Raw genomic sequence first — 19,299 nt, 5'->3', positions numbered from 1 at the left:
AAGAGAAAATGAATAGATAAAGAATATAGATGATATTAAATTTATTTAGTATAATTTATTATGATTATTGCCTTTTATGAATTTTACACAATGTTCTGTATAAATATACAATGATAATGTATACAATTGTACACATCTTAAAATCAATAAGTTACTACAGACATTGTGATTAATTTAATAAGTATTGTATGTACAATATCTATTACAATTTAATTATCATATATCGCACAAAATTTACTAAGTTTTTCAAAAATTTTTGAATATAACATTTGGAATTTTAAAAAAATATTTTAGAAATTGTAATTTGTTCAATCAATTTGGAATATAATGTACGGTTATATTATAATTGTTATCGATAATGTATGACGTTCATCAAATTTATTTATGAATATTTTAAAAATATATAAATTTTATTTATTTTTTTTTTTTTAGAAATGTTTTAAGCTTTCTATGACAATGTTCTTCAAAAATGTGCAGAAAGATATAAAATACTTTTAATTTTAATTTCTTTATTTAATTGAGAAAAGAGAATCACAAAAGAGATATATGAATAGGAAGATGAAATTATAATTTATTTATCGATAACAAAATTTAAAAGATATTAGGTTTATAATTATTAAAAAGGTTAAAAAACATTAGTACCGTACAAACATTTGTCACGCAGGCGTGTCTAGAAATCGGTACAATGCAAAATACTCGTAAATAGTAGCCGAAAGAATATTTCGATTTTACGAATATATACAAAAATGAGATCCATTTCTCTATTATGTCTCATTGCGATAAATTAAACGATTTCAATGCGTTACATGTATATTGTATATAAAATTAAACTATGCCTAATTGTATCTATGTAATTATTTATGTGTATATTATACTTTATTGTGCGTTGCGAATGGTTAAATGAATTTAAATATAGAAAATGATCAAGATAATTATTATTTTTATCGATCATTTTCTTATAATAAATAATAATTGTCAGTGATGGATATTCGATATTTTCAATCTTTAATATAAATTAAAAAAAAAATTTGAAAAACCTTACTATATTTATAAGTAATTTTTATCAATAATTTTTCTAAATTTCATCATTATTGCGAAAAATTAAACATAATTAAATTTTAAAATATCTTGTGAAAAAATTTTGTAAAAAATATCTTGTGAAAAACTATCTATATTATATTTCTAATTTCTATGAAATAAAAATATTTAAGCATTTAAAAATTAAAAAAAGAATCAAATGTTAAAAATTTAATATTAGAGTCTTCAATATTTTTTTTGTTTATATTTGTATTACACTTAATATATTACATATAACTTTCGATTCCATCACTAACGGTAATGTTTAAAATATAAAAGAAAAATATACCACATGTGTTGTTAATCGTTATGCAATAATTAAATGTATTTAAATGTATCTAATGTGAAACGCGTTGCGTTTAAAATTCGATAATATATATACCATAAAGATGAAAATTTTTATCTTAATGAATTTTATACCGTTGCATTAATTATCAAAAAGAAAAAAAATTAATTATTTATGTTTTAGGAAATATTGATTTATTAAACTATAAACGATATAACAAATTTTTCTTATTAGAATTATAGAATTATAATTTAAATATTAAAAATCATATATTTAACTAAAAGTTTTAATAGCAATTTTTACAAAAAATTATTTAAATAAACAGATGTTATATTTATAAAATATTGTTTGTAAATATATATATATATAAATTAATATATATTATATAACATATATAGGATGTTAATATATTCACGATACATTTTTAGAGAGTCAATTGTAAAAATTAAAACAAAAAAATTATTATAAAAAAATCTCGATTAAAATTTTTTTTTTATAAGTTTGCGTTAGATGAAATATGATGAAAATAAAATCTTGTTTTATTATATTCAGTACGAATTTAAATTAAATATAATTATAATATATAACTTAATATAAGTACCATCGATATTTTTATATATTTATTAATTTTTGTATTTTTTAAAATTGATTCTCCAAAAACATCCTATATATATATTATAAATATATTAATTTCTTGTATATGTATGCATGGAATTAGTTTTCAAAAATTAAATCATTAAAATTTAATTCATTTATTATAGATATTAATCTTTTAGTTTTCTTTTAGATAAATTTATTATTAATGTATTATTTTTATTATAAATTCAATTCATTTAATATCTATATTAAATATTACGTCCATTAATCTTTCTTTAAAGGAAATGACAAAAAGAAAAAAGTATAAAGAAAATTCTCTTATTATGTTTAACTATTTGAGCGTAGTACATAAAAAAGATATGTTACAGATTATATTAAAATTTAAATAATGAATAGATTGTATCTTAAACAAGAATATATTTAATTAAATATAAAAATTATTTCTTATTCTAAATAAATTAAAAATAATTGTAAAAAAAATGAAATTTTAAAATTAAATATAAAATAAGTTTAATGCCTAGTGATAATAATTTAATTCAATGTAAAAATTTTATATATTAAAAACAAAGATATATTTATTTAATATTGTTTTAACATGAAAATATGTAAATACAATAAATTTTCTTTTTGTTAAATATAATAATAAAAATATTCGAATAGTATGAAAGAAATTTTTCAAAATTGACAAATAATTCATCGTAATGTTGGTAATATATTGATGTAAAATGCTGCAACATAAAAAATTTTATATTTATAAAATTTTATCTAAATAATCTATCCTGTTATTTATGTTTTAAATATCAGTATAATGTACGAACAATAATATTGTCATCTTTTATTCAGGACTCTAGCCAAAATTTCATCACAATAAATTACTACATTAAAATACATACAATATTGCCCGTTTAAATGTTTGGAATCTTTGGAAATTTAACTTATTTATTATATATATATTATATAAAATTAATTTATTTATTATAGCTTATTTAGAGAAGAATTCATAAGTATCAGAGAAATCATAAGTAACAAAGAAATAAGCAATAATAGAAATATATATAATATATATATAAGTATTAAAGGAAAAAATTTAAACATTTATCCGGGTAGTAATTATAAATATTTATTATTCATATTAAATAAGTAATCACCTTAATTTGAATAATTCCATCTCATAGCATTCATTTTTTAGCGTTCTGAAAGAAAAAAATGTAATTACTAATTGAATATAATATTAAAAATTTATATATATAATATTTTATTTATTCAGTACACGTTGGGATTTTAAAGATTCTTCATTATATTCAGACCCGAAAGAAAATCATCATTATATTTAAAATATTTTATATCATTTTTGTAAAATAAATTATATAGAAAAAATACTTATAATTATATTTACAATATTAATTCAATTTAAAAGCAAATATTTAAAGAAATATATGTTACCTTTTATGTGGAAAATCCAAAATAAGATCTTGTATATATGAATTAGACATCAAATTTTTTAATATATATATCATTATATATCATTATATATATCATTATATATCATTTAATATCACATATTAATTATAATATTGTGATATAACTATTTAAAAACATATTCAAAATTTAATAAGTTATTAAGACTTCAATGTAAAAATTATTTTATCTTAAAATATATAGTTTACAATTATAAAGATAGTTCACATGTGCATCATTTTTTCTATAAAAATATTTTTGAAAAATAATTATAATCTTTAAAAAGATTATATGTTCGGTTTTATTTTTTCTTAATTTTCAATGTACAGATTTTCCACCTGCAAAAAATTTTTTTATTAATATTATATATAAATGATAAGTAATAAAATAATTTTCAAATTAACGTATTTCAAATAATATAAATAAAATTAATAAAATTAAAAATTTTTTTAAATAATTGTTATTATAAAAATATTATAAAAAAATTAAATTTTATGTTTAGTAAAAAAAAAAGTAGAAAAGAAATTAAAATAAACCTTATAATTTTAAAATTTCTTTGTATACATTCCTTTTCTTTGTTTGTATCTTGAGTACATATGGAATACTGAAATAAATGCAATAAATGATCTGTAAATAAAAATTTTATTATAAGAAAAAATGATTAACATTTTTATAATTGTTTAAAATTTTAATAATCAATGAATTGAAATTAAAGAATTATTAATCAAAAGAAGAAATTAAAAAATAAATAATTAAACATATAATTTTTATGGAAATTTACCTTTTTATTTTTCAATGTGTTTTATTCATTTCCTCAGCCAGCAGTTGCTATAAATATCTGTAAACATAAAACCAATATATATATATTTTATATAAAAAATGTATAATATGTAAGCATTTTAATTTTCAATACAAGAAGTAATAAATTAACATGTTTAACATATAAATTATGAGTTAACATTTGCTAAATAAAATTGACAATAAAACTGTTATAAGGCATTCTTCCAAAATTTTATATTTAAAAAATATATTTCATTGTTAAATATAAATATAAGATTTGTTATATTTTATGGAACACTTTCTACTCTTTCAATAATTAAATTTTTAAGTGAGTGTAACATGCTATGTAATAAGTACATATAGTAAATGTGTAATATAAAGAAGCAACTGCTTAATGTTTCAGTTTGCATTTGTTATTTTTTAAAATAAATATATTAAAAATATAATTATATATGCAGTTTTTAAGGTGTAAAATATATATTCCCAAATGAATAAAATATTTTAAAATATTCAAAATGTAACAAAATGTTGCACAATTATCATAAGTGATTATATATGAAGTAATTCATTTAAAAATATTAAATATTAAAATATCCAGGTTTTTTAAATAACATATAAATTCCATTTTGCGTAATTATATATATCGCATAGTGATCCAAATATATTTACCACCCAGAGAGCAGAATAGCCGATATATTTTAGTTTTGTTGTTCAAATAGAAATTAATTATAGTTATATCAGCCTAGATTTCAATAATGAACCCAGACAACCTTTGCTAAAATTGGTATATAAGAATATTTTGGTTGTCATAGGTAAAAACATGATCTAGGCTGGTAAATTTGTATAAATTTGTAGTATTAAATTTTTATTGAATTATGTAATAAAATGATTAATCCTGATATTTAATATATAAAGACGATAATACATTGAATATGATTGATAAAATAAATTAATAACTTCCTTATTTATTTGTGAATTTTGAAGTTTCATAATTTAACAATTATAATTTCGTTGGTAAAGATTACAAATGAAGATATTGCAGTTCATAAATTCAAACATATAAAATTCTTTATGATTGAAATTTAATTTATTAATTTTATTATTATTATAATTATATTATTTTTAATATCAAATAAAAGAAAATGTGAAAAAATAATTAAATATAATAAATAAATATAATATTTATATTTTAAATATTTTATTAATTAAATTATTTATATTTTTTATAATCTTTACCATATGCTCATATAATGTCCCACCCGAAGATTAAAATAGAATTACGCATAATAACAGTTTTACAAAATCTACTCACCTCATACCAGTAGATTCATTGACTAGTAGTTTCAAGTAAGTAAGCCTATCTTGTCATTGCAGTTTCTCCTCCATTAAGAGATTCTTGATTAAGTTTATACTGTTCATTATTTCATAATTACAAACAATCGCATACATTCGTATAGTTGTTTTCTTCAATAAAGTAGATGGATAATTTAAATATAAAAAATATATGTGTATATATGCATATATATATATTCATAATTATACAATTGTAAAAAATTTTTCGAAAGAAAGATCATGTTTAAATGATGTTCAATTTTTATAATCAGTTTAGTAATATATTTAAAATAATCGCGATTCTTCCTTTTTAAAATCTCTTATGCATATACATTACTTATTTATATATGCATAAATTTTTTAATATAGAGAATTTAATAATAAAGAGAATTAATAAAGAGAATTAATTGCATAAATATATTTCCTCAAATCCTATTGCAAGGATTGATTTTTATTTGAAAAATATAAAATTTATAAAAATTCAGATTTTTTTTAGTAGTAAATAAATATAATATATAATATTTATGCATTTTTTATAAATTAGTTATTATTATAAGCATCTACTTTGAGAAAAAAGTAAGTTAACTTAAAAACGATTTTTTAATGATAGTTCATATTTAATTCACAAGAAATAAAAATGCCAGATTATTAATTAAGAATAAAAGATTAAAATTAAGAATAAATAAATAAAATATTTTGAAAAGTTTGAAAAATAATGTCAATAATTTATAAAAAAATTTATAAAATGTATTTTTTAATTCACATGCCCATAAGTACATACATAATGAATAATTTAATTAAATTTTTCAAAGAAAAAATTCTATTAAATATATAAGAAATATAATAGGAATTAATAAAATAATAAATATAATAATATAAAATAAAAAATTATTAAATGAAATATTTTTATGATAAAAATTTATATGAAATTCATATAACAAATTGTACATGCATGATGTTTATTATGATGTTTCCTGAAAGAAATATATGATAATACTTTTTGATATTAGAAAATATAACTTTTTTTTATAACACTTGTACATTAAATTAAATTAAAGATTAAAATTTTTAATTATCTTCTGTTATACTTCACTATTTACAATTATATTTAGAAAACTTCAATATCAAAATTTAAATTTATTTCCATAAATATTTCAAATTTTTTCATATAAAAAAATATATGATTTTTAAATATATGAAGAATTTGTTTTATCAAAAAAATTTTTTTTAAATTAAAAAAAATGATTTATTATAATAAATATTCACTTTAATAAGAGCAATCAAAACAAAAAATATTAATAATTATTTCCTATTCTAGTTTTTAATCTTTTAAGAAATTCAGATCTCTTAAATTCATATTCAAATTTTTTTTGTTTTAATGTATTATTTAATATAGACCCATGATAAATATCATTAGGAGTTTAATATAAATATGCGTTTAAAATCCTAAAATTTCTTTAGATATATTATTAAAGAATATAAGTTCACTATATAAGTAGGTATTAAATTATTATATAAATTTATTTATTTAATATTTTCGATGTATCAATTCATGATTTCCTATAAATTTTAAAACCCAGAGCATTTTTTAATTTTTAAAAAGTAATATAAAATATAAATAAAATTGATTATATAATATATAATCATAATCTTATTAAGAATTGCAGAAATATGAATTTATATGAAACATTAATTTCCTATAATAGAGATTCAAATTTTATAATCATATATTATTAAATATAAATTAATCCTTATCAGATAATTATTTTACATAATTTGTGGTTAGATCGGAGTATATATTATTTATTGTAAAAATATCAGATGTGATATACATCTAATAAGGATTAATATTGAAAGCAATAAAGATATAGCGATTTTTCGCATTATCTTTCAAATATCACGTGAAATTCGCGAAATGTCTACAATTAAAAAGATTAATAATTATAAATAAAAATTATTCCTACGTATAGATATATGTAGACCTTTATTCATAAAATTATTTTTTGTCAAATAAGTTCCTTCACAAATTTGAATAGCACAATTGCAGATTACTTTGTTGATATATGTCTTAGTCTAACATAATTACTGTTATAAAGCTTTAAGTAATGCAAACATTGCATTTACTTTCTTTCATGGTGACATTTACACCATCATTAACTAAAAACATGAATATGTATGAATATGGATAATGCACTAGATAAAACTATCTTTGATACTGACGTACACACGCGTTTATGCAATTTTATTTCTTATTAGAAAGATAAATTAACAAATGACTGAGATGTTGATTTCAGTCAATGTTAAACGCTTTACTTATAAACTAATTTTTTGTTTTTGTAAAGTACAAAACTAAAAATACTATCAGAGTATATACTTTCACCTTGGGAGGATTATTAAATCAAGAAAATAAACTATGAATAATATAGTATGGTATAGTAATACAATAGTACCAAAAATTAATATACTACATTATTTTTAATATTTACATACTATTTCACGAAATAAAACTTCCACGAAATTATTTTATTTGAATTGCTAATTGACAATGAATATATTTTCGTCTATATGACGATATATAGGATATGAAATTTTATGAAATGATACTGTAAACTTGAAGTTCAGTTGTTTTCATTATATACATCCCTTCTTCTTAGAGTTTTTCAGAGAATTTCTAATAAATTAAAGACATATTAATTCAATGTTTTCTTATACTTAAAGAATGATATAATTGTGTTAGTAGTTAACGTTTTAACAGTATCTTAATGTTTTTTATGTCTTGAAGAATTTTTGTCAAAAAGTGTACAGAATTTGTCAATATATGAAATTGATTAGCACTATTAAATTAAATCCTTTTTATGAGAAGTCCCTTGTATTTAATATACATTCACAAAATTATATTTGTTAGATGTTTTTATAACTTAAAAACTGTTTAAAACACAGCAATCTCTTATCAGCAAAATGATTTCCGATGTTATGAAGTCAAATCCAATACGGAAGATATAAAATCACTCTTTTTTAAACACTATATATCCCTTTTCATGTCTGCCTATTCATTCTCATTAATATATTCTCCTATGATATAAAATGTGAAAGATGATCAATAGCGAAACTTGTCGGAAAAAATGACTGAAGAATGCAACTGCGAACTATCGGAAAAATATTTTTTCTCAATTATTAAAAAAAAGTTATTTTTAATACTGTGGTATTTTTTAATAGCGTCTTCTTTTATTAGGGTAATCGTCCTGACGATTTCGATCACTTCCACCTTGCCAACGTCCACTACTACCACTACCTCCACGACCACCACCCATATTACCCATATCAACCCTCATATCCATCAAATCCATTATTTGACCACGATCATCATTATAACCACCTCGATCCATACTATTATAAGCATCCATGAAAGATTTCGGATCCTAATCATCATTATAGATAAGTTGAATTTAGTTATTACACGTAAAATAAAAACAAGCGATATTTGACGTCAAAATCGAAAGTTATGCACCGATAATATAATTGAAGCGAATGTCAACAATTTTCATTTATACGATGAATAACGGTGTTTTGTAGTAGATTTTGGATGTACCATAAATACATTTCACGGTTCAGGGCGACCATCCATGTTTGACAGCAGCACAGGTCATCGTCAATTTTCGTCAAATCACATAGAAAAGAAAGGGGAAAACACAATGTTAGATGTTGTTTGCTCGTACAACATTAATAGAATGGAATGCGTGATTAATACACGCACTAAAATAAATGACATATACGGATAATGTTATACTGCTTTCAGAATATACCGTTTTCTTGACATCGATTGCCCTTATTAAACCAAGCAAATGCCCAACATACAATCACATCACATGGTAAAATATCAATGATATAGTAAGTACATCTAGATTTAGTTTATTTAGTAAAATAGATTAAATATCACCTACAGTTTTATATGCAATTTTTTCCATATGGAAGTTTATATATATTTTTATAAATGATATTTTAAAATATAACAGTCATAAAATTATAAGCTTAGTATTAACCTTCAGAATTAAAACAGAAATAGAAAATATTAATAGATTCCTATTAAAGTAATTTAGAAATTGAATCCATCATGAAAAAATATACCATCATTATTCAACATTCACAACAAAATTTTAAAAATTTCATCACTTTGAAATTACTTTAAGTTTTAATTTATATGATATATAATATAGCAGATATCAAATGCTAGAGTGCTTATTGTTAAACATATAAGTTTTTATATGTAAAACATTAAGCATCACAGAACAAGAATCTTATCTTTTTAATTATATATTTTCATAATTTAAATGCCTAACACATTAAAAATGTTTAAAAATATAACCATTTTATTATATAAATAGTATTTTTGAATATAATATTACAAAAATTGAATTCAAATATTAGAATTTTGTAATTCTGAAGTTTAAATATTGAAACAAGTGACAAAGAGATGTGATCAAGATCTCTAAGCAAACTTTATACAATATTTATACCACAGAATTATTCATGTGAAATATTTTAAAATGAGCATTGTAATATAATATGTGTAGAAAAATTCATAGAATCAATTAAAATCCCATATTTTCTTAAATTATATACCATAAAGATTATTTTAAATTTTGTTATTTATTGTTATTTATAAAGAATTATAATATATAAATATCAGAATTAATTGTACTCAGAAACTATATTTAAATTATAATTCAATTTTAAATAAGTTATATATACATCAAATAAAAATAATTTCTGAATACAAGTGATTATGTTCTTTAATGTTTAATATATATTAGTAGTTGGGCATTTGTTGGTTAATAAATATCAAATTATTACTATGGAACTATATTATTCTACAAACAAATTTTCATATACATTAAATGAAGAAATATTAAATTTAATTCTAATATTAAAATTTTATATAAAAATAGTTCCATAGTATATAAGATACATAATTCTTAATACAGCTAGAGAAAATAGAAGACAGAGCCTCCTGTCTGCAAGCATATGGAGAGACCAATGTGGCACAAAATATATTAATTCAGTTTTTAGTCTTAATTTTATTGATATGTGTCTAAAGAATATGTCTATAGTATATAAATATATAAAAATTTTAAAATCTTAAAGATCATATTCATAAATAAATTATTCATATTTTAATATACATTTTAAAAATTTAAAAAATGAAATAACATTTATAATAATATATCATTAATAAAATTAAAAGAAAAATTTATTTCTTCAGACACTTATAGAAATATTATTATTGATATCCTACAGATAAAATTGAGTATGTGTGAAATTAGTTATATATAGTATCTAGATAGAAATAAATAATGCTTAAATGTACTGAAATTTTAGTACATTTAAAACATGAAGAATTTAATTATAGATAGAAGAATTCATCCAATGAAACCTTAACCTGCCTGTCTATGCAACATATTTTATATTGTTTATATAGAATGAATGAAAATTACTACCCAATACTTCTTCTAAATTTTAAATATGCATCACCTATAAGTATTTCATATCATAATAATGCCATATTAAATAATATTAAATATTATGATGAAATCTTTCAACAGAAATGACAGAATTATATCTTAAATTATTGTAACAACCTTATATAAAATTTACATAATATTATTATATAATCCAATCGAATTTGAAAAATACAAATAATTAACATTTCAGTAATTGTTTCTAATAGATAATAGAAAAGCATGCCACTAATGTAATTATATTTGAATGAAGAAAATGAAGAAATTCAAGAGTAGATTTATAATATGTTATGTCAATGTAAAAGATTCAAAATATAAGATATAATATATCAATATATTTTTCCTTTTAGATCATAAAATAATATTTTTAATTTTATAAAGACAGAAGCAAATTATTAAAAATTTTGCACCTGTCCATACTATAAAAATAGTTCCCTTTATAACCAAATAGAAAGGTTGAATGCCCATTGACACCTCCACATGTTAGCCAATTATTCAAAATTATTAATGACATATAAATATTTATTAAACTAATTATAATAAAATTGGCATTGTTGCAGACATTAGAACCCTAATATTTTGGAAAGCATGCTTCATGAAAATATTCGTGAAATTCTTTTCACTTTTTTTTTTTCAGAATATATCTTCACTAATAATACTGATTCTTTTATCATGCAAAAATGCAGTTCAACTTTTCTAACGAAAAATTCCCGCATAGAGATATAATTTGTTTCATAATATCATCAAATAGAAATACACATAAATAAAAAATCAAATAAACAGTTTAAGAAAAAATAATTACTTTTCTAAAAAAAATATATATATAAAATAATAATTCAATGGGATACATTACCACTGGCATGCTGCTTCCACCTGTAATAAAATAAAATTTACAATTAAAAATTATTTTAAATAATTAATTTACGAATTAAACTTTTGTGTAAAATATAAATTCCATGGAAAAGAAGTCTGATCGAAATTATACATTATGTAACATTAAATGAGTAAATTATTCTTTTTACTTATTTTGCTAATTTTTTTTTTAGTTTTATTTAGTATTTGAGTTTTCTAATAGTGATACTTTTTATAAACTTCGATTTATAATAAAACAAAATCAATGTAAACTATTCATTTATATGTGCATATAGTCTAGTTGAATTAAAATATATTATTAATCATATTGAAAAATATATTAAAATCTGCAAAAAATAAATTTTCAAGAATTAAAAAAATTTCATATAAAAACACGATATTAATATTTAGTTAATAAAATGTTTAAAACTTACCATCAGGTTGACCATATCCGTCGCGATCACTATTACTAACAGAATCATAATTCTTTCCTCCCATTCCTCCTCCACCTCCTCTTCTCATTGCTTGCTCCTTAAATATAAAGGGAACATAACCCTAAGCATTAGTAAAAAGTATGAATGAATTGACCAATTAAAAATCATAAATATTATGAATGTATTATATCCTCCATCATTATTCTATAATGATAATGAATATTTGTAATATAAATGATAAAAAAAATTTCATTTTAAATAAAAAATAAAAATTTATCACAATTTTGTTTTTTTACCTATGTATTTTTTAAATAAATCTAATATTTAGTTCCTTGTAATGTGGTAATGTTAAAATTTTAATTTATTATAAAAATTTTTTTAATTTGAAAATTTATTTTTGTTAAATTATTAATGATTACCTGCATAAATAAATTATTTTCCTGTTGACGCCTGTGTAGTTCCTCATCTTGTCTCCTTATACGCATTGCCATTTCTTCTTGTTGTCGTCTTCGTAATTCTTCTTCACGTGTTCTTTGTTCTTCAGCCTGTCTTTCTTTCATTTCCCATTCTCTCTTCTGTCTTTCACGGTCAGCCTCACGCATACGCAATTCTATAATTAAACAAAGTGAATTTATGAAAAACATTATTTATGAATTTGACATGAATATTGAATAATATTTTTATATACTTTTATACTTATTTTATACTTTTAAATACTAACGTTCTCGTAACAATTCAGTTTCATGCTCATAACGTGCAAATTCCATTTGAGCTTCCAATTTTTCTTCTTCCATTGCCATTTCTCGTTTCAGTGCCTCTTCTTTTTGTTTATATAATTCATGGAGTTGTTTCCATCTTGTTCCATATTCATGTTCAAAGCTTCCTATCTGTGCAAATCTTGGTCCAATATCACGAGCTTTAAAGAATTCTGGATTTTTTCGTGGTAAATTTTTATCTGGATAACCATCAATATCATCTTGTTGTTCAAATGGTTCAACAACCACTGGTCGTAAAGAGCTATAATAAAAATATTTTATATAAATTTTTCAAAGAATTGTTTTAATAAAATTATTTCAAATTAAAATTTTGTATTCCATTTGTCAGCACACAATACATATATCTATTGTATCATGCTTCCTATAGGAATTTTTTCTTTTCCCCAGTATAATCAGTATTTAGGCACTTGTTGATAATTAAATGTTTCAAACAAGCGTGGCGCTGGGAAGAAAAAAAAAAAATTTTTTTTCTCTTACAAAAACTTACGCAGTTAAGAAATAGCATCCCTCCGTACATTTTCGTAGAGCGAGTTGGGCTGATGGTTTTCTGCAAAATTCTACAATTCCTTCTCCAGTAGATTTTCCTCTGTCATCCACTATAACTATCGCACGTTCGATTTCACCAAAAACACTGAATGCTCTTTCGAGTAATTCATTTGAAATCCAAGGTGTAAGATTTTTAACTTTAATGGTTGAAGAATGAGGAGCAAAACGTACTTTGAGTGCACGACCTTTACGCATTGTACCATCTAATTCATGTTTTGCTTTCTCAGCATTTACTCTATAATCCTATAAAAAATAAACAATTAAATTAATTTAAAATAAATTTAAATTATTTACATAAATTTATGCAAAAAATGTTATCATAATATAAAATTGCAGCCATAAATTATCATCACTTTCCATCAAACGGTAATTATTTTAATCATTTTATTTATATATGAAAATTATATAAAAGAAAAATGTATTAAATTTACCATTCTAAGAAATGCAAAGTTTTTCTCTTTATTAACAAAAAGTTCAGATATTTCACCATATTGTTGAAACATTTGCTGGATTTCTTCTTCTGTAACATCATTTGTTAAATTTCCAATATATAAACGATTACGACCACTGAATTTTTTTTCTGTGGTTTCTTGAGATGGTAATTCATGTGTAGGGCCACTAATGGCCATAATACGTTCCATTAAACGATCCTAATTATAAAAATTGAAAAAAATACATAAAATTGTAAATCATAATATACAAAATACTTTAATCAATATATATAATTGTTTATTTTCTACTTACATCTTGTGAACGATTTCCCATGTTTCTATCAGTCCCTCCACGGCCACCTCTACCACCACGCATTCCACCACCACGTCCCATACCCATTCCTCCACCCATTCCTTCATTCATTGTATTGTCCATACCTCCATCCATAGAATCACTCATTTTCATCTATAATGTTTAGATAATTTTTGTAATTCAAATATGTAATTAAAATTTATTAAAATACATAAACATGGAATTTTAGATAAAAATAATTTTAACTTATTAATATTATCAAATGACAGATATTAATAATTTTTTTAAGAGAATACCATTTGCAATTTGCAATTTATTTTTTTTTTAAATAAAAATAAATAGTGACAATTTTCAATAATATTTTTACATTATATATAAGATTAAGTTTTAAATTTTACGAAAAAACTTGATGTTATTATCGAAAAGAGTATTATTTTTTAAATTTGATATTATTGGAATAATTGGATATTATTGGATAATATTGATATTACTGCAAAAAATAGTTATATAAATGTATATATAAATTTTTTTTAACCACGTGTCGCGAAGTTGGGATACTTATTCGCCATCTTATATTTTATATACGCCATTTTGTAACTACCCTGACGAAAAATCGATATGTTAATTGTTTCTCATATATAGAAATTCTAATAAAAAAAAAATAACATTTATTAAATAAATATTATTTATTTATAGTTGTAGAATTATTAATATATATTTTATATCAGATTTATCAAATATGAAAATTGCAGAATTATTATTTATTAGAGAATTTTTTATACTATACTTAATTAATTTACTTCAATATATTATATAAGTTATAAGAATTTTAAGTTATAAGAATTTTTAATATAATTGTTTAAATAAAATTGAATTTAAAAAACTAATTTGAAGTTTTAGTTAAATTAAACATCAAAGAAACGTATCTTTAATTTACATTTAATAATAAAATGTTGAAAAAAAAAAATATTGAAAAATATAATACAAACAAAAATTATAATAATATTTAAAAAATTAAAATAAAAAATAAAAAGTTAAAACCGGTAAAAGTATTACGCATCATTTTATAGCAAATATGGCGGTAGAAACAAAGAATATAATTTATATTCGAAATTTATATAAAAAAAAAAATATGAAATTCTTACCGGTCCATCATTATTTCTATTTCCACTACCCATTCCGCCACCACGTCCACCAGAAAAACGTGTTCCTCCTTTTCGTCCACGCGGTCCACGATTACCGCCACCACCACCGCCGGGTGGATTTCGTTCTCGTGGATTTTCATTACTATTTTCTGCAGATGTATTCTGCGATTCTTGTTTTACATTTGGTGATTCGGCTCCTGCCATCGTTCGCTCAAATTAAATATATGCTCGTTTGAAGAAAAAAACGAACTTTTTCGCGAACGAACCCGATTCACTCCTTCGCAAACTGAAGCGTTCACTATGGCGTCCGACAACGAAGAGAACGAAGCAGCGAAGTTGGAGATCTACTAGAGGAATTACCCCCACTATGTAACATTATTTCCGGTGCATTATACGTACATCTTTCTGAAAGAATGATTGGTTAGTTTTATTAACTATGAATATATATGATTGGTTAATTTACAAATGTAATGTTGCCATATTTATCAAACAGGATTAACCGGAAATAATATTTTAACTTTAGATTTTATAATTATTGATAATGCTTAATATTTTGTAAAATTTAATTTTACTTATTAGTAAAGAGAATTTTATAATTTATATAAGTATAAACATAATATTAGTCTTTATTTTTATTTAAGACAAAATTATTACCAATAATTGTAAAATATATAATTTAGAAATAATTTGATATATTTTTTAAAAATATTTTCATCAAACTATGTTACTGAAAGTAAATATATATATATATAATGTAATAAAGAATTTAATTTGATAATTTAATAATCTTAAAATCATTTAAATAACTATATATATAATATATATATATACATAAATACAAAAGCTATTTTCATGAAAATATACAATAAATATAATGAGTATTTCATAGAAAATTATAAAGCCATCTTAAGATTTTCATCCAATAGTTGAAATCATAACAATTATGTGATTTGTTTGTTGATTTTCGATCATTTACATCGGTAAATATATTGTAATTGAAAATATATATATCAATATAAATAATGAAAAAAATATAAATTAATAAAATATAATATATTAAAAATCTTGTTAATATTTATACGCATTAAAGATGATACTTCATTTGTAAATAATTTTGCTATTTTTATAGTATTTATTTTTAGGGTTGTCAGAAAATATCTCACTAGAAAAAGGAATAGGAAAAGTAATATATAATATAATAGTGCAAAAAATGAAAGTGGGGGAACAAATGACGGATGTTTCATTATATGATATAACGTTTGTCACGATTCCTAGTTCCTACTTTGTTCCACTATTATTCTCTCCCACTCTTCCCATAGTGAGATCTTTTGCAGCAACTTTGTATAAGCATGTATGTGAAATTGTGAATGTAGATCAACGAAATTGCTAGTAGTTCGAGATATCGGTTATATCGATATAGTCGTGACAATTGCAGCATATTGCGTCTGTGAGTAATCACAAGAAATTTTTGCGAAAAGATATTGCTCTGGAGTTTTAAATAAATTTTGATAGATATGTGAATATCTTTCAAATACTTAAGACTTAGTTAGTTCAAAATCGTGTGTAATTTTTGTTGATTAATATACAAATGTCATCGCTGTTTTTATTAATCGTATCTTATATTTCAGATAAAATAGCGTACAAAAATGATGCTCGCTAGAGTATGTCGAAGCAGTATTTCACCAAATTTAGTTAATTTACTGAAAACTCCAATTAATTCGAAACCTTTTATTCCGAAAATTCAATCCACAAGATTATTTGCTAATGATGGACGAAGCACATTTGCAAGATCTACTCGTAAATCAACTTCTCTTTCAGAACAAGCAATGGCACCTGCGGGAGAAACAGGTAGGGCATTAATTAAAAAAATTTTAAATGAAAACAATGTAAATTATACATGTAATATATAATATAATACAATTACAAAATAGAAATATATATTATAGAAATTATAAATTACTTTAAATAAACTGATGCAAGTTATTTATTCATTGCTACAAAATTTTAAAAATAACAATGAAATTCATTTCTTAAATGTTTTTTAAACTTTAAGATTTATCATATGGTATAAATTATTTGATTTATGAATGTTGCATATATATAATAATTATATTAAATATTAATATTTATAATTATATTAAATATTAGTAGAATCAATTAATAACATTAAATTTACTAATAAAAACATTTTTATATGCATAGCATTTACTATTGGAAAAGGAGTTGTTGCTGGTGGTGCTGTAATAGGATTAGGTTCCTTATGTTATTATGGTTTGGGTTTGTCGCCATCCATGGGAGCTATAGATTATGCAAAGTATTTTTTCTTAACTATCACTACAATTAAAAAAAAAATCAAATATTATCAATGAAATAAATACAAATTATAATAGAATATTTATATAATTTTTTACAGATTATGGCCTCAATATGTAAAGGATAGAATTAAGACTACATATATGTACCTTGGTGCATCTATAATAACTAGTGCTGCAACTGCAGCAATATGTATACGTTCACCAACTGTTATGAATTTAATAATGCGTCAAGGATGGCTTGCCATGTTCGTATCTTTAGCATCTGTTTGGGGTAGTGGAATATTGCTACAGACTATTCCATATAAAGAAGGTTTTGGTGCAAAACAAATAGCATGGTTAATTCATACTGGCACTATTGGTGCATTTCTTGCACCTCTCTACTTATTTGGAGGACCATTGGTACTTAGAGCTGCATGGTATACTGCTGGTGTAGTTGGTGGTTTATCAGTAGTAGCAATTTGTGCACCAAATGAAAAGTTCTTGAATATGGGAGGTCCATTAGCAATTGGTTTAGGACTTATATTTGCAAGTAGTGTTGGTACAATATTTTTGCCACCTACAACAGCTATTGGATCTGGCTTATATTCAATATCTTTATATGGTGGTTTGGTGCTATTTTCAATGCTTCTTTTGTATGATACTCAAAAAATTATTAAACAAGCAGAAAATTATCCAGCTTATAATCAACTTGCAAGGCCATATGATCCAGTTAATAAGTAAGTAATTTGAGTAATTATGAAAAATTTAAAAATATATATGCAAATTTATACATATTTGCATTTTTTATTTCAGTGCAATTTCAGTTTATATGGATGTAGTAAATATCTTTCTAAGAATTCTCACAATATTAGTGAATGGAGGAAACAGAAGAAAAAATTAAAAGTGCTTTTCAATAGGCTAATTCAGAAATTATGGATTTCCATTTTCGTATGATGTTTGGAAAACGTCGTGATTTAGTATTTAAAATTATTTTGCAATAAATAAGTTTTACAAATATAATCTACTTTATGTTATATCTTAAGATGATATGTAAATTATTAGCTTACTTAAAATAAAATATAAAATATAAAAAATAGGTTTTTTTTAAGCATGCAAAGAGAAATTTATATTTCAATTATTAGCGATAAAATTAAATGCACTTTATTGTCGATTCTCAAGCATATTGTTTGAGAGCAAAATAAGATACAACTATTAAGTGTATAATTATAGATATTTTATAAATTTAAGCTATTTACTTAATTTTAAATTAAGATACAGTGAAAGGATTTATGAATGTGATACAATTGTGCATAATATCAAGGAATTATATTAATGCAAGTGAAATAGATTTAATGTCATATCATTCTCAACATGTTTAAAATCTATTGTAATGATTGCACATTATTTTTATCAAAGAAATATTTATAAATTTCACTTAATTTCTTAAAGTTAGAAATTATGC

General features: G+C 21.7%; 2 protein-coding genes across 7 annotated transcripts; one reads left to right on the top strand and one right to left on the bottom strand.

Annotated features, from left to right (window-relative positions):
• Positions 1-3,694: 3,694 nt before the first annotated feature.
• On the bottom strand, positions 3,695-15,856 carry LOC122715843 (hrp65 protein-like). Of its 3 annotated transcripts, none has more exons than XR_006346912.1 (11): positions 15,544-15,856; positions 14,399-14,551; positions 14,086-14,304; positions 13,596-13,897; positions 13,054-13,349; positions 12,752-12,942; positions 12,333-12,429; positions 11,900-11,919; positions 4,200-4,256; positions 3,955-4,045; positions 3,695-3,756 (listed from the first exon to the last, which is right to left on the bottom strand). XR_006346912.1 is itself a non-coding variant. In XM_043938363.1 (9 exons), the coding sequence occupies exons 1-9, from the start codon at positions 15,745-15,747 to the stop codon at positions 8,740-8,742; spliced, it is 1,692 nt and encodes a 563-aa protein (XP_043794298.1). In that variant the 5' UTR covers positions 15,748-15,856; the 3' UTR covers positions 7,496-8,739. The 3 variants fall into 3 exon arrangements, 1 of the variants encoding a protein (XP_043794298.1); XR_006346913.1 differs by having other exon boundaries at positions 3,738-3,756; positions 3,955-4,022; XM_043938363.1 differs by lacking the exons at positions 3,695-3,756; positions 3,955-4,045; positions 4,200-4,256 and adding an exon at positions 7,496-8,949.
• A 932-nt stretch (positions 15,857-16,788) lies between these two features.
• On the top strand, positions 16,789-18,857 carry LOC122715826 (growth hormone-inducible transmembrane protein-like). Of its 4 annotated transcripts, none has more exons than XM_043938329.1 (5): positions 16,789-17,059; positions 17,172-17,391; positions 17,746-17,857; positions 17,957-18,574; positions 18,651-18,857. In XM_043938329.1, exons 2-5 carry the CDS (start codon positions 17,190-17,192, stop codon positions 18,736-18,738), a joined length of 1,020 nt encoding a protein of 339 aa, XP_043794264.1. In that variant the 5' UTR covers positions 16,789-17,059; positions 17,172-17,189; the 3' UTR covers positions 18,739-18,857. The 4 variants fall into 4 exon arrangements, with proteins under 4 accessions (XP_043794264.1, XP_043794263.1, XP_043794262.1 ...); XM_043938328.1 differs by having other exon boundaries at positions 16,789-17,088; XM_043938327.1 differs by having other exon boundaries at positions 16,790-16,990.
• The last annotated feature ends 442 nt before the right edge of the window (positions 18,858-19,299 follow it).

The sequence above is a fragment of the Apis laboriosa genome, unplaced genomic scaffold (assembly GCF_014066325.1).
Source record: "Apis laboriosa isolate Shangri-la unplaced genomic scaffold, ASM1406632v1 scaffold40_cov151, whole genome shotgun sequence".
NCBI lineage: Eukaryota > Metazoa > Arthropoda > Insecta > Hymenoptera > Apidae > Apis > Apis laboriosa.
The sequence above is the reverse complement of the archived record's forward strand: the minus strand, read 5'-3'. Positions and strand labels throughout refer to the sequence as shown.

What these genes read in the sequence shown, in the direction of transcription:
- LOC122715843 (XM_043938363.1), bottom strand. Translation starts at nt 15,747, where the DNA reads ATGGCAGGAGCCGAATCACCAAATGTAAAACAAGAATCGCAGAATACA. An exon ending in ACTTTGCATTTCTTAGAATG is followed by an intron (nt 13,898 to 14,085) that starts GTAAATTTAATA and finishes TATTTTTTATAG; the next exon opens with GATTATAGAGTAAATGCTGA. An exon ending in GTGGAAGCAGCATGCCAGTG is followed by an intron (nt 8,950 to 11,899) that starts GTAATGTATCCC and finishes AATGATGATTAG; the next exon opens with GATCCGAAATCTTTCATGGA.
- LOC122715826 (XM_043938329.1), top strand. Translation starts at nt 17,190, where the DNA reads ATGATGCTCGCTAGAGTATGTCGAAGCAGTATTTCACCAAATTTAGTT. An exon ending in GGCACCTGCGGGAGAAACAG is followed by an intron (nt 17,392 to 17,745) that starts GTAGGGCATTAA and finishes TTATATGCATAG; the next exon opens with CATTTACTATTGGAAAAGGA. An exon ending in CCATATGATCCAGTTAATAA is followed by an intron (nt 18,575 to 18,650) that starts GTAAGTAATTTG and finishes TTTTTATTTCAG; the next exon opens with TGCAATTTCAGTTTATATGG.